At 54.4% G+C, this 15,053-nt stretch overlaps 1 protein-coding gene across 3 annotated transcripts in view; it reads right to left on the reverse strand.

The window, feature by feature from the left end:
* The window catches only part of MPRIP (myosin phosphatase Rho interacting protein), a 136,424-nt gene that overhangs the window by 86,537 nt on the left and 34,834 nt on the right, over positions 1 to 15,053 (reverse strand). For all 3 annotated transcript variants that reach the window (XM_059998493.1, XM_059998491.1, XM_059998492.1), the window contains exons 2-3: positions 14,281 to 14,358; positions 12,302 to 12,367 (exon numbers count right to left, since the gene is read on the reverse strand). In XM_059998493.1, coding sequence (XP_059854476.1) covers positions 12,302 to 12,367; positions 14,281 to 14,358 — 144 coding nt within the window. The remainder of the gene's footprint in view (positions 1 to 12,301; positions 12,368 to 14,280; positions 14,359 to 15,053) is intronic.

Consider the following 15,053-nt stretch of genomic DNA (forward strand, 5'->3'; position numbering starts at 1 on the left):
CAGACACTGGCTGCCTTACGGGAGGGACGGAGGAGAAAAGGCTGCCTGGCCCTTTTCTGCCCATCACAGCCCTGTGCGCTCAGCAGGCGTCAGTACCCATCACACCACGTTAACCAGGCAGAGCTCCGGCACCAAGTGCTGGGAGGGGGATCTGGGCTCGGCTCACAGCACAGGAGCCAGAGCAGCTCCACCCACCAGGCCTCCCACCCACGGCTCAAGGCCACAAGCCCAGCTCTGCGGGGCGGGGGGGGGGGGGGGGGGGGGGAGAACCTCACCTTGGGCAAGGTTCACCTTGGGCTCTCCCCACAGAACCATTTTCAGGATTAAATGGGAAGCCAGTGAGAGCAGCTAGTACAGTGATTGCTGTGATTTTTTTTTTTAGCTCTGCATTTATCAGAGGCTAGCTGGTTCCAAAAAATGTACATGGCTACGTGGAAGAAGTGAGCCTCGGGCTTCTGCCCCAGTGGCAGCCACCACGCCCTTAGACAGACAGCCTGATGCCACTGATGAGCATCCGTGTACACGGCCTTTCAGCTGGGGCCTGGGCACCGCAAAGCACTGTCGGGCCCCCAAATCCTCACTGGTCAGCGGGGAGACAGGTACAACCCCCACCAGTGGGTTCAGAGGGAAAAGTGAATCACTCATAGTGGACTTGGACGAACAGCGCAGTGCATCCACCAGGCAGAGGTACAGACAGAAACCCAAAAGGAAGGTGACCTGAGGAGGGACAGAGAGCAGGTGCAGCAGAAGCTGGCTGGAATCCCGGCCTTGCAATGAGGCCGCAAGGACCCTTCTCCGCTGCTCGAGGACGAGCATGCTCCCGTGCGGCTGGAGGTGGGCCACAACTGCCAGGGTACAAAGTTCTTCAGCGCCTCCCTCCACGGTTTGGGGGGTTTCTGTTCCCTCCACCTGCGCTGCCCCATTCCCGCACCTCACGGTCCCACTGGCTGGGTCAGCAATACCACCCTCGTTACAAGTCACAGAAAACCAGCCTCGCCAACAGGACGCCATGGGATTCCCGCTTCCCTCAGCTCGCCCTGCGGGCCAGCTCGATGAGAGGGATGCCAGCCGCGCTGGCTGCGGAACCTTCGGCCGGGAGGGCTGTGTCAAGGAGCTGACCCCATAACCTGGGCAACGTCACCTCTCCATCCCCTCATGGGTACAGGGCTGGTCCTTCCCCACGCTGCACCCGTGCCCAGCTCACTCTGGAAACACAGCGCATCTGTGCCGTTGGGGACAACCATGGGTGGGCCCATCATTCTTTTCGTCTTCCATGTACTGCCTTTCTCTGTTCCCATCTCCTGTGCCTGTCTCAAGCCCGGCAGGGACATCCGCAAGTACCACCTAATCCTGCCCAGAACTGGAGCTGAGGACAGAAGGAGGGAGGAAGACAAAGTCAAGAGCCAGCCATGCCCACTGTCTCCCCGCCCCATCCCAGGCAAAGCCCTCCAGCCCTAAGACCCGGCCCAGCTCCTCTCTGCTGTGAAACCTTCCAGGCAGAACCAGCTTGCCCTGCTCTGTATCTAGAGCACTCTGCATTAGGTCCCTCTGATCACACCCTTTGTGGCCGCTGGATAATGGCCCCAGAGATATCCACACCCCAATCCCCAGAACCTGGAGTGTGACCTCAGATGTCAGAAGGGACTCTGCAGGTGTGATTAAAGATCCTGAGATGTGGGGATGATCCCACCTTATGCGGGTGGGCTTTACATGTCATCACAAGTGTCCTTTCAGGAGAGAAGCGGGGGAGAACTGACACAGGTGAGGAGAGGTGACGATGCAAGCAGAGAGGCAAGGAAGCGGCCACGAGCCGAAGGGCGCAGGCGGCCCCTGGAATCTGAAAAGGGCGAGACACCACCGTCGCCTGGAGCCGCAGGGATGCTGAGCTGGACTCCTGACCTCCAGGACCGCGGGAGCAAGTCATGCTGTCTTAAAACAGTAGGTCAGTGGCAGTGGTCACAGCAGCCATGGGAGACTAATACACTTACACATTGTATATCATCATCAGAATCCTCTGCCCAGAATGAAGCCACCTTGGGCTCACTTCTGACACTCGAGAGACATCTGTGAATGGTCAGTTCATCAACGTGCACATGCACATGGCCTGGATCAGCCCTTCAGAGTAAGTCATCACATGGTACCAAGTGAGGTACCTTCCTTAAGAAACCCCACCTGCCATCTGTGAGATTCTATGAGTGGAATCATGCCCTGGGTTCAGAGGGCTTTTCCACCAAAAAGAACATCCCCTTCCCTTCCCTGTCCAAGAAAAGATTCTTCCGAAAAAGTGTTGTGGAGGGAAGGAGAGCAGGAGAGATTAAGACACTAACATATTAAGCTGCCTACCCACAATTAATGCCTTAAGTGGATTGGCTTATCAGACTGTTTGTGTTGCCAATTTCCCAGGAAAGTCCAAAGGAAGGAGATGGTCAGGTGGGGAGGGCTGGGTGCATGACAGAGTGCTGAGTGGGGGCAGAGTGAGGAGCCCGAGAAGTCGGGGTGCAGGGGCTATGCCCTGGCGGTCTCTGCAGCCTGGCTTCATGCCATCCAGCCCTGCATAGGCGCGTGTGGGCACCGTGGGCTCACACGTGGACACACCAGTACCAGTCACTTGGCTTTGTTTCTTGGACTCCAAATGTTTTCTGCTGCTGACTCGCATAAAATGACCCATTTTTTGACAGTTCTCTCCCTGCTGCCACTTAATTAGTTTCCTAACCAATTATTCCCAGCTGCTCACTTTCCTAAAACCCAAAGTCACTCCACTCCTGTCTCTGCATGAGAGCCAGAGCTGCCCAGCCCATTACCACAGACGCTCACCCTCCAGGCCACAGTTGCAGCTGCCACAGAAGTCCCCCCACAGCTCTGAAGACCTCCAACAAGGACACCCACCACTGCCCGGCCTCAGCTGCTATCCCAGCGCAGAGTGAGGGCCACAGAACTCCCTCCCCCAACTCAACAAAACTGCTGCTCCAACCACCCCCATCACCTCCTCCCATCATTGAAAGAGCTGTGTGCGTGCTGCGGGCCGGACAGGGGAACCAAGTGGACAAGAGGACGTAGAACCTCCTGCAGCCTCCTCTGTTCACAAGTCGTATGTGTCCCCTCAGCAGCTGCGGGCACCCTGGGAGAAGCAGAGAGAAGACCGTGGGTTCTCACTAGGCTCAGGGGCACCAGACACAGGCAGGTAGCTGATCCCTATTCTGCTGTCCTTGACTCAGCACTCAGGCAATTGGGAAGGAAGGAAAGTACACGGGACGGTCCCAGTAACACAGAAAGGCACTCACGGGGCAACCCGGTCACCAAGTCCTCTCACTCTGGTCTGAAAGTCAAAGAAGGAGGATTCCCGGGGGGCGGCGTTCTTAAACGTTTACGACAAAGACTCAAGCGCAGAGTCAAGGAGGACAGCAGACCGATTCCCCACTCGGTCAGCCAACAGGTGCCGAGCTTCTCCCACAGCCGCGTGTATTATGTAAGGTCCCACCTATGCAGGCAAATAGCAGCCTCTGCCTCGAGGTGCTCACTGCCCTGTAGAGGGAGACCCACACGGAAACATGCGCCCTGGGGACAAGGGACAGAGGAAGGAGATCGGTCTGACCTGGACCCACCTGGGAGTGGTGCCTGTGTCTTCTCCTGGTTCTTGTGAATGATTCAGGGTTACCTGTAGAGCCTTCCTAGCCCACCTGGCAGGTATGTATTTGCTCCCTTCTACCTGACCCTCTGTAGCCACTCATTCCCATGTGTTCTTCTCTAACTTCTTTCCTCTACAAGGCTCAGGCCACCAGGTGACAGACCCTAACACTGAAAGCACAGAACATCTGCCCTGCCCCAGACTCAGGCCCCCCATGCTAACAGTTAGCCCTTCCCTTTGGGACGAGGCAACCAGGAACCTGACTGCTTGCCCCACACCTACTGATTGAGCCCCTCCTCGCTGGGTTTCCCCAGCCACAAATGGACATCTGGACCAGCTCATCTCTAGAAACCTCTGTTCTTCATCCCAAACAGCCCCATAATTAACTGCTGGTGGCCTCCATCCCCCAGCTGTTCCATACTGAGAAATGTCAGCCAAGTCAGCATGCAGAGTGGTAAATGCCAACAAAAAGCTACCAGAGGCAGAACGCTGCACCTTCCAACAGACACCAGGCTCGGACATCGTAACAAGCCCGTGTCTCCAAGCTCCTCCTCAACTCAGTAAAAAGGAGGGGAGTGCAGGGAAGGACTTAAAGTTCGGCCACCAGTTTCCAGGGAACAACATCTGTACACAGGGATGCTTCATTCTAATGGGTGAAGTCTCCTGCGTCCCAGTGAGTCAAACTTGAGGAAAGAAGGCATGTGACACTTGTGAGTTTCACCGCTAACCCCTGACCTTTTGACAAGAAGGCTGTGCTGTCAGTTGGGAGGGGTTCCCAGTCCCAACTGGGTTCATCTTGCCCTTCCTTGCTCACTCACTGTAACATTTCCAAGTAACTGGAAGTTGACCCAAAGATGCTCTAGGGCAAAGCGGCCTGCAGGAAGCCCAGAGGCAGAGCTCAGGGTCCTCTCTGCACCCACCCCTCATGCTGTCATCCACACCCGCCCCAAGAGACTACACACACCTCCAGCCAAGGAAGCCCTTGCATACAGAATACACATTTACAGACTCTATTTTATCCGCAACATACGTAAGGGTCATTAAGGAATTAAATGCTACAACATCCCTCCCAAAGAGGTGAAAATGATGTGTAGCTTGTCATGATTAAGTAAAGATAGGGTAAGCCCCCTATCTACAGCCCCCAAGTCTAGAAAATTAAAGCAGGCAGGAGTAAAACACCTCAACACCCTGGAATCACCTTCTAGACAGCCCAGCGGGTGCATGACTCCTGAGCTCTCCCCCAGGCTGAGCCACTGAGGGTGGAGAGCCACTCTCTGCTTTTCCTCACGAACAACAGCCCCTGCAGAGGCCTCAGAGTTTACCTTGAAAGATGGGTGTTGTTCACACATCCAGCAACACTGGCAAAGCACTTACCGCTTCTGCAAATGTTTTTTTAAAAGTTCATTATTTTGGAAAACTAAGTTAATTAAATGGTCGACACAGAAGAGGTGCCTTGCTCATGCAGGCTAGTGGACTGGGCCTTCAGACACCCAGATGATTCTACCTCAGAAGCAGGTCTGTCCAGTCAAGGCATATTCTTCTCTGCAGCTGGGGGGTGGGGTGGGGGGGTGGTGAAGGAGGGGTGGGAGTATCCCACAATTTCAACTAAAGTAGCGCCAGACTGTATCAGTTTTAAAACTTGTATTAAGTTTCTGTGCAGAATTCCACTGAAAGACAGAGGTCTCCCAACCTGTCTGTGACAGCACCAGGAGGCCCAGTGGAACGTGGTGCATCTGCAGGGCCCGGGAACGGCTTCTGCTCTGTAACAGCCCGCATCTTGCTCACAGGCTAGCGTAAGGATGAGAACACTTCCAAGTTCAAAGCTATTTTTCAAAACTACCAGTTTTACCACGGCAAGCACAGGACTGCAGAAGAGCAGCTGAGCAGAGGAAGGGACGGAAGGAAGCCCAGGTTCACTGTGGGCCCAACACCACCACGAGGTTTCTGTGGAGGGAAATCAGGCAGGGAGGAGGCCCTGCTCAAGGACACTCAGTCAGAAAGAGAGGAACCAGAGTAAAACCCTTAGTTACTGGACCCCAAACCAACGCTCTCTCCCTACACCCTTCAGTTTCCCGGCACCCTGACACAGCAGGCCTGCCTCTGTGCCCTGGAGGCTGAAACTGCGTGGAAAAGTACGAAGGCCGAAGCCAGGCCAAACACATGACGGGTTTAAAAATAAATCTAAAGACATGAGACTAATCCGTAAAACATCAGACGTGGGGAAGCTTCTCCGCAGCTCAGACCGGCACGGAGCTGAGTACTGTTCTGATTTCTACACATCTCTGAACGTACGTCCACACACTCGGACTACAGGCCTGAAGTTAGTTTAGTTCAGCGAGCTGGAAGGCACATGAGAACCTCCTAGAGCTGCACAGACCCGAGGGGTGGGCAGGAGGCCAAGAGCCAGCCTGGCCCTCGGCCAGCGCCACCTCCCACACGGCACGCAGAGCCGCCCATCACTAGACACAGCAGGGGAAGGACCCCGTCATTCTCCCAGAAGGCGTCTCACCAGTTCACAAATCCCAGTTCTGTCACTCGTAAGTTGAGTGATGCCACCATCTCTCGGGGCCTCAGTTTCTTCCGTGAAACAGAGTAACAGTATCTGTCAAGCAATACTGACGTGACCATCACATTAGAGGTCGTGCCTGAAGAACAAACACAGAGCACCGGGCTGAGCATGCGCCCCCTCCCCAACCCTGTGACCAGCAGGATGGTGGCCAAGGCCCCCTCTCTCCTCCTAGAAGACTCCTCTGACTCCCCAGTCATCCACTGCCCTGAAGAGCATGCGCACTGAGGTTGGCTTGGTATTTAACCTTCACGCGTCCACGTGGGTCCCAACAGGCTGTGAGCGTCACCGTGAGAGGAACCTTCTTTTGGCCGTGTGTTCTCCCCCCACGGCCCTTTGCTACGGACACAACAGCCACTGTGGTTACCACTGACTCAGACGCATCGGCCTGCCTAGCAAGGGGGAGGAGAGCCAGCGCTTAAAGCAGGGCTTCTCCAATGTCTGTGCTTCTTAAAATTGCAGGAAATGGTTATTTAAACTGTGGCTACCTGGGCCTTGCCCTCAGGAGGTTCTGAGCAGGGGATGCGATGGGGACTCAGCTGCAGAGGAGCGAGAGAACCTCAAAGACAGTCCCCACTGGCAGCAGGGCCAAGGTGAGTCCCTCCCCATGCTCCCCTGGGGCCCAAATTCATTGAGAATGAAGTAGGCAAACGTCCTGGGATCAAAGCAACCTCCAAGACTTGGTCCTACAGGAAGGAAAATGTAAAGGAGCCAGAACCCTACCCTGTTAGCACTCAGCATCCTCTGAAGAGCGTTCAGACCAAGCCCACCACTTCACATGCGAGCACAGACCCCAAGGGTGACTTCTCAGGCTGGAGCGTCTCCTCCTAGGGGGCTGAAAACCCACAGCTGCCCTCGAACAAGGCACCCAAGGGCGAAAAGTGTTCTCCCTGCTATGTGTAGGGATGTGAAGCACACTGAAGCCCTTGCAGCATGGCCCCTGTGAAGGCGCAAAGCTCTGGTCTGTCCTGACTTTCTAGGACTCTCAGGGCAGAGGATGGGGGAGACACCCCACACACCTGCCGTGGAAGCATGGGTACAACCTCTACACGCTTCCCACAAAGGAAAGACCCAGGGTCAGTTTGTTTCAGAGCAGAAAGAGTTCAACAGCATTAGACCTGCCAGAATTTTGTTTTTTTTTTTTTTAAATAAGGAGATTCTGGGACTTCCCTGGTGGTCCAGTGGTTAAGACTTCGCACTCCCAATGCAGGGGGCCTGGGTTCAATCCCTGGTCAGGGAACTAGATCCCACATGCCGCAGCTAAGACCCAGCACAACCAAATTAAATAAAGAGATAATTTTTTTAATAAAATAAAATAAAGTAAGGAGATTCTGACATATGCTCTGACATGAATGAACCTTGAGGACATTATGCTAAGTGAAATACGCCAGACACAGAAGGACAAATACCATATGACCCCACTTACAGGAGGTCCCTAGAGTCCTCAAATCCGTAGAGGCAGGAAGCAGAAGGGTATGTGGTGGGGGCTGGGGGAGGGATGGGGAGTGAGGGCTTAACGGGGACAGAGTTTCAGCCTAGAAGATGGAAGGGGTTCTAGAGAGGGATGGTGGTGATGGCTGCACAACAATGTGAACGTGCTTAATGCCACTGAACTATAATCTTAAAAATGGCTAGGGCTTCCCTGGTGGCGCAGTGGTTGAGAGTCCGCCTATCAATGCAGGGGACGCAGGTTCGTGCCCCGGTCCAGGAGGATCCCACGTGCCGTGGAGCGGCTGGGCCCGTGAGCCATGACCGCTGGGCCTGCGCGTCCGGAGCCTGTGCTCCGCAGCGGGAGAGGCCACAGCAGTGAGAGGCCCGCGTACCGCAAAAAACATAACAAAACAAAAATGGCTAAAATGGTGTATTTTGTTGCACATATTTTACCACAGTTTAAAAGCAAACAACAACAACAAAACATGTTTTGGCCTGGCTTCCAGGAGGAGAAAGGAAGAGAAGACGAAATCGAGACAAGGCTGCCAGAGCTCATCGGACACAGTCCCCCCGGAGCCCCAGAGCCTCACAGCCCAGCGGCTCCACCTGAAACTCGGGGCCCTGGATCCCCCTCTGGATGAGGAGCTTCTTCAGGAAAGCCTTCTAGTGACCCCAGCACCTTAGCTTTACATCAGTCCCCAAAAGCTCAAGGAAAGTGGCAGAATTTGGTAAACAAACAGGCAGAGCACAGAGGGAAAAACAAAAGCAGAGGAGAGAGAGAGGCAGCAGCCTGGGTTTCTAGATTCTTCACTCTGTCCACTCCTGAAGAAACAGAGGCGCAGCCAAACTATTCAGGCTCCCACTTGTCTGTGAGGCTGCCCTGAGCCCACCTCACCTCGGCCTGCGTTTGAGATTTTTTTTTTCCTTTTTTGGGCAATTTGCCTCTCCTCCACACCCAACGGTTACAGGGTATGTGGGTGTATCGAGAAAGAAATTTCCCAAAAAAGGAAAAGTGACTCCCGGAGGTTAGTCCCATCTCAGAGCTGCCTGGAAGAGAAGGCAACAGTCACCCCGGGAGCCAGACTAGCCTGAGGCCCCAGACCCAGCAGAAGAGCCCACGCAGGAGGGCCCCTCGATACAGCCCTCCAGGCAGGCGCTGACCCGGGGACTGCAGCCCTCCTCCTCCGGGCCTCCTGGCCACCACGATGCCCCTCCGGGTCCCCGCCCTATGCTCTGGAGCGCATCCTCCCTTCTGCTGAGGAACCGCTAAGAGCTTCGATGCAAAGCGCACCTAACCCCTCCCCCAGGAGCGCCCAGGCCCCCCCCACCCCCCCACCCCCCCCACCCGCCCCCCCCGCGCTGAGACAGAGATCCTGCAGCAACGCATTTACAAACGTTTACGAGGTCTGCGCTACCCAAACCCCAGGTCAGATAATACGAAGGTACCAAAAACGTATCCAAAAACTATTGGGGGCCCAGCACTGACGAAAAAAGGTACCATCCGGTAGGTAAGATAACATTTAAGCAAATGAAAACAAATAGTAATACTGTATAAAAGTCCAAATAACAATTTGAAACAGATTGTCATTAAGTGTTAAGGTCCCAGCCATAAAACGCTAATTTATTACATGCAGTAGATTCCTGGGGAGGGATGGGGCGGGTGGGGGAAGGGGGAGAGCTAAAGCTAAACTTGGCAGCAGTGGCACGATCAGCAGTGGCTACCGGCTGCTCAGAGCTGCTGCTCTTGGAGACCAACACCAAGATGGGCCTATTATACAGGTACAGAGGTCTGAACTGCCCTGAGCTGCCACAGGAAGCGGTGCCTATCCACTCCCCGGCAGAGAGCCACACAAGCAGTTCTGCTGGCCCTGTGGTCGTCTGATGTGCAAGAACACCCCACAGAAACCCCTCCCCACCAGGAACAGGCCCATCCTATTCCAGGCGCAGCACGCACCATCCCAGCCAGCAGGCTAACCCTGCCCATCACCTCCCTCACTCCCAGGAAATCTGAGGGGTAGGGCCTTCTGAACCTTTTAAGAACCGGGATGATAGCAAGTCAAACAATTAAAAAAAAAAAAGTAAGCCACGGACCAGGTCACACAGGGTCTCTCAGCCCAGCACTGTGGACTTGGGGCTGGATCACCTTCTGCTGTGGGGCCATCCTGGGCATCACACTCTGTTTCGCAGCACCCTGGCCTCCACCCACTAGACGCCAATAGCACCTCTGCACCCTCGTGCAGCTGTGAGACTCAAAGATGACTCCAGACATTGCCGGGCAGCCCCGGGAGGCACAAGGTGCCCAGTTGAGGACCACGGCTCCACTTCTAGGTACTCAGAGAGGAAAATTCTGGCACGACTGGAACTTGGTTCACACACAAGTCTGCACGCATGGTGTTCTGCTCCAGGTGGAGGCGGGAGTCTAGGCTTCAGGAAAACTGGCCTCTGGGTTGGGGAGCGGCCACGAAGAACAAGGCCTGACGCAGACCACGGGGTGGGAGAGGCCACTCCAGCCCCACAAGGAGGAGCCCACCCGCAAGCCCCCAAGGCAACGGCCGTCAACGCCAACCACCGGGCGGCCGGCACCTGACCGTCCCTCAGCAGCCTCCTCGCGCACACGGCCCGGAGGCTTCCTCAGAACTTCCCCCACGGGGCCTTCCTAACGCAACAGGGAAAACCACGCCGCTCTAAAGGTATTTCAACACAACTGCTACTCTTTCCTGTCACTCACAGAAATGATGCCCCTTCACCTCGGGAGGGCCGTGTCCCTGCACTGCAGTCTGGGCCACAGAGCAGCACCGGTCAGTCTCTTCATCCCCACGGGGATCTGCCAGAGTGACCTGAGCCCATCCCTCCACTCTGGGCACCCCGAACACCCTCTCCGCAGCCCCGGTTTTCCCCGGCTTCCTTCTTCTCCATGGCTGGCACGTCCCACCTCCGCCCGAGCAGCACAGGACGGGCAGGTTGTGGGGAGACCGGAAGGCACAGCCGGGTGTCGCCCACGGCTCACAGTCCCAGTCGTGCAGGAGCAGCTCTCGGACCAGCGTGTGCTGTGCATTTGTGCCCAGCAGCCGCCCTCAGGCTCGTGCAGCTGAAGAGAACCATGGACTATACCGGACTCCAGCTGGACCTAAAGAAAGATTTCCTGACGAGAAGAATCAGCCTCCAAGCCGAGTCCAGAAAATTCTGTTTTTTGGGCTGGTTCATGGCCCGGCCCAGCCTGGATGTCATCCAGTGACCTCCAAGGCCCCTTCTCTATGGTTAGTCTTTGCGGAACTTAACAGCAGTCAGACAGGCACAGGGAGGACAAAGTAAACCTCCAGGCAGGTCGGAGCCCACCTCCCGCCCCAGGGCGCCTGCTGACATGACGGTCAAGTCAGGAGAACACAGAGGGCAGTGCTGAGTCACCAAAGGAAATGAGTGTCCAGGTGAATCCGCCCCACTGCTCCTGCCTCTAGTAAATTCTACCACCACCGGTGGTACCAACCCAGTCGCCTCAAACTACTCTGGACCACAGACGTTTCCACGGCAAAAACCCTCTGTGGACCACCCACGTTGTACAAATATGCTCATCAGAAAGAATGAAAAAGAAGAAAATTCTTTTTTTGAAGGAACCAATGAGGCAAAATAGTCAACACAGAACTAGGTATCATACCTATTAATTCCCATTCCTAGATATCATACCCATTAACTTGTCCCACAAACAAAATGGAAAACGCATCACAAAGATTAAGACCCCACATGGAAACGGAAACACCGATGGCCTGGTCACGTATCAGCTGTGATAACCACCGAACATCCAAGTGTCCCAACAGACTACAAGGTGCTGTGCTCACACTTCCAGAACCCTGCTCTCACCCCTGCAGCAAGGAAATGAACTCTGAAAGGGGTGGGGTCAACCTGTCTTACATGGTGTGAACAGATGTTCTTGGACAGTCCCAGTTTAACAATGCTGCCCACACAAAGGTACGCACGCACACACACACACACGCCAATGGAACAGGAAAAGGCACTCAAAGCTTCCACCTTCAATCCTTTATAAAGCTTGGAACTCAGTCATACTTTAGATTAGTTAGGACAGACTGATCTCCTTTAGAAAAAAGTCAGGAGACAAAATGGGTGGGAAAAGAAAAGCCAGAATATTCTACCTGGTTGGTAAATACTCATCCAGCCCAGGAAACAAATCAGGTGGGTGACAGGACAGGATGGAGCCCGTACACCCTGGCTCAGTGACCAGAACACTAACCCTGTGGCCAGGAGACCTCTGAACATCAAATACGATGAGCGACACCAATTCCAGCAACGGACCTGAGAGGAGCCCTGCACTACGCACGGATCCGCGGGGGTCAGCTGGCACCCGCCCACCCAGGGCGGCCGCACCTGCTCCCGCGGGCCCGCAACCTCCTCCGCTTCTCTCTAACCAGGCGCTCCTACCACCCTGAACAGAAGTGACTTCCTCCCTCACCGTGACTCTCACCCGTGGCCACTGAAGGCGCCTCGAGGCAAAGGTCGGGGCTGTGAGGGCTGCTGCAACCAGCTGCCACACGGGCTTCCACATCTCCAGCCTCCCGAGCAGAAGCCGAAGCAAGAGCACACAGCTGCCACAAGGCCGACACCACCGCAACGAAGGGGCCTGGCGAAGGCCGGGGCAGGAGAGGGGAGGGGCGGAGGAGGACACTCACCATCTCATCCAGGGCGTAGCGCAAGAGGCCGTGCTCGTAGAGGATGAAGAACCGGCGCTGCCATTTCTGCAACGGAACACAGAGGGTGTCGGGAGGGTTCTGGCCCGTCTCCACTTGCCGAGCCCCTGCGCCTGACAAGCCTGCCTCTGAGGCACGCTGGCTGCACAGCTTCCATTTCTGGGGCCCAGGGGTAGAAGAACAGTGCCTCGTCAGCCAGGATTGGGCCAGTGGAGAGGCCCAAACCACCCAGTGTGTTCCCAATCACTGAGATTTTAAAAGATGCCTGATCTAGTTTAATCTGTAAGCTCCTCAGAAAAAGGAGCAGAGGCAATGTCTGGGTCACCTTTTTGTATTCTTTATGTACCAAGCACAGAGCTCATTACTAATAATGTGTCAATATTAATTTGATGAATTACCTGACATGACATGGGATAACCTGAGAATGCCAAGCACTGATTCCCCACTTTTGAAAAAATCTGGAAAAATGGTATAAAAGGGTTGGTTGTTCCAGTGACCCACAGGGAGGTTGAAAAAGGGAAAAAGCCAGCCGGGCACCAGTATTCACTGAAGGGGACAGAAGTAACAAAAATCAAAACTGAGGAGGGAGGCCAGTGGGAACAACTCTGACATCCAGGGAGGGAGTGACCGGCAAAGGGTGCCCCTGCCCCCTCGCTGCCCTCCACCCAAAGGCTAGGCCACCAGCGGCTGATGGAGGTCCAATGGCACTGACAGTGGAATGGAAAGGCCCTTCCTTTTTGTGGGGGGGAAATGTCTAGAACGTGAGACTGCTGGTCCCCAAATCCCAAAAATCATCATGAAGATCCGTGACCTATTTTCAACATTTCCAAAAGCCCAACAAAATTCATACTTTTACTGGCAATAAGGCCACAAGAACTAACTAAAATATCATGTCTCTTTGCTTTGGGCCAGAATTATATCATTTGTAATAATGATTTTCCCATCAGAAGCTGAAAATGGCAATTCTGTATGACCTAAATACAAAAGAGGAAAGAGGGCTGTTCCCTGGTTACTGCAGCCACTGGAACACAGTCGCTCTGGCTGTCCTCACGCCTGGGTGGCAGGAACAGGGCACTCACATGGCCTTGCAAAGAGGACCTGTAGAGGCTGGGCCACTGGACTCTTCCCAAGAAATATTTCCAAGGCTCCTATTTGTTGTTTTTAAAATTAAAACCCATTCTGGAAGGAAGCCCAAAGATCCCAGATACAAAGCAAGTTCTGTGGGGTACCAAGGCCCCACCCCAGAGTGTAACATTCAGGCTGGGGGCAGCAGAGACCCAGAGGCAGGGCAGAGGCCCTGGGGAAGGGGGCAGGCGGCAGTACCTGGAGGAAAGCGTGTGGAAAAAGAAAGCATGTTTTAATTGGAGTCAAATCCAAAGGGGCTCCCTGACAGAGGAACAAGCCACTGACCCGGGACGATTCTGGTTTGACCATCTCGCTGCTCCAGCTGAGACCTGGCCAAGCAGTAGCCTGTGTCCAGCAGGACCCACCCGGGGCTGGGTGCCCAGGAGAGATGGGACGCAAGCAAAGTTGGCCCTTAAGGCCTGCCTCCCCTCACTCCTGCTCATCTGCTGAGCTCCCAGCTGGGGAGGAAGGGAGGGGAAAGAGCGGGGGGCTACAGGAAGCAGAACATTGGCCCTGAAAGAACTCGGACCCTAATTAGCATAATGCAAATGTGCGCTGAACTGCCCTTAGGTCTTTTCCATTTAACTGTTTCTAGAGTGGAGCTGACCCACAAAACAGGTAGCACCATGCGAGTGCATCTCTTTTGAATGGAGGGCGAGGCATAATAACTACTGGGACCTGCAAGTTCACCAAATAGGTAGGGGTTCCCTGCTGATCCGCCATCCCAGGATCCACCATTCAACCCCCCATCTTCGTCCTCCACTCGGTCAATCTGCCTTAGGTGGGCCCCTCTCTTGGTGAATTCTCCACCCAAGAATTCACTCTGATGCCCTTACCCGAGATCGGTGCACTGGGTTATCAAAGTCAGTCCCATCTGGAGCCAGGAGCAGCCAGCCACCATAAATGGGTTTTGCCTGGAGGAGAAAAAGGAGGGCAGGTCATCAGTGGCCTTGGACAGTTTCAACGGTCAAGTTAATGACAAGCTGACAAGCGCTCGCTGGAAAAAGAATCCACCTCTGCTCCACACACTCCATGCATCCCATTCCCCAGCCCCAGGCCAAGTTGCCAAGAGAGATGTTGGAGAGCCTCCTGGCAGGTCTGTAGCATCTGCTGTGGGAGAAGAATGCAAACCCAGCAAGAGTCTGAAACACCGGAGAATATAGGAACTCCTAAGAAACAGATACCTCCCCCTCAAGTTTCTTATCAAGCCACCAGGATCAGGGGAAAATGGCATTTTCTTCATAACCATGCGAGTGCCAATATGTGCAGGCACTAGGGATATCATGTGACCAGCACAGTCAAAGCCCCTCATCCTGATGGTACAGAACAGGGCCTGGGAGCAGAGACACTGCTTTAGCGATCATCATTAGCACTGGCCAAAGAATCACCAACTCGCTGGTTGTATGACCCTGGGCTGAAAACCCTTCGAGTTTCTATCTTCCCGTTTGAAAGGTGAGAGTGATGATAATTAATCTACAGCTCATGAATCTTATGTGAGGACTGAAGAGACAATCCAAGTAAAACACAGCCCAGCACAGGAATGCAATACAGTGCGGCTACTGGGGAAGAGTCTGGCAGTTCCTCAAAAGGTTAAACTCAGAAATCCCTA

Source organism: Delphinus delphis, chromosome 19 (assembly GCF_949987515.2).
Source record: "Delphinus delphis chromosome 19, mDelDel1.2, whole genome shotgun sequence".
Taxonomy (NCBI): domain Eukaryota; kingdom Metazoa; phylum Chordata; class Mammalia; order Artiodactyla; family Delphinidae; genus Delphinus; species Delphinus delphis.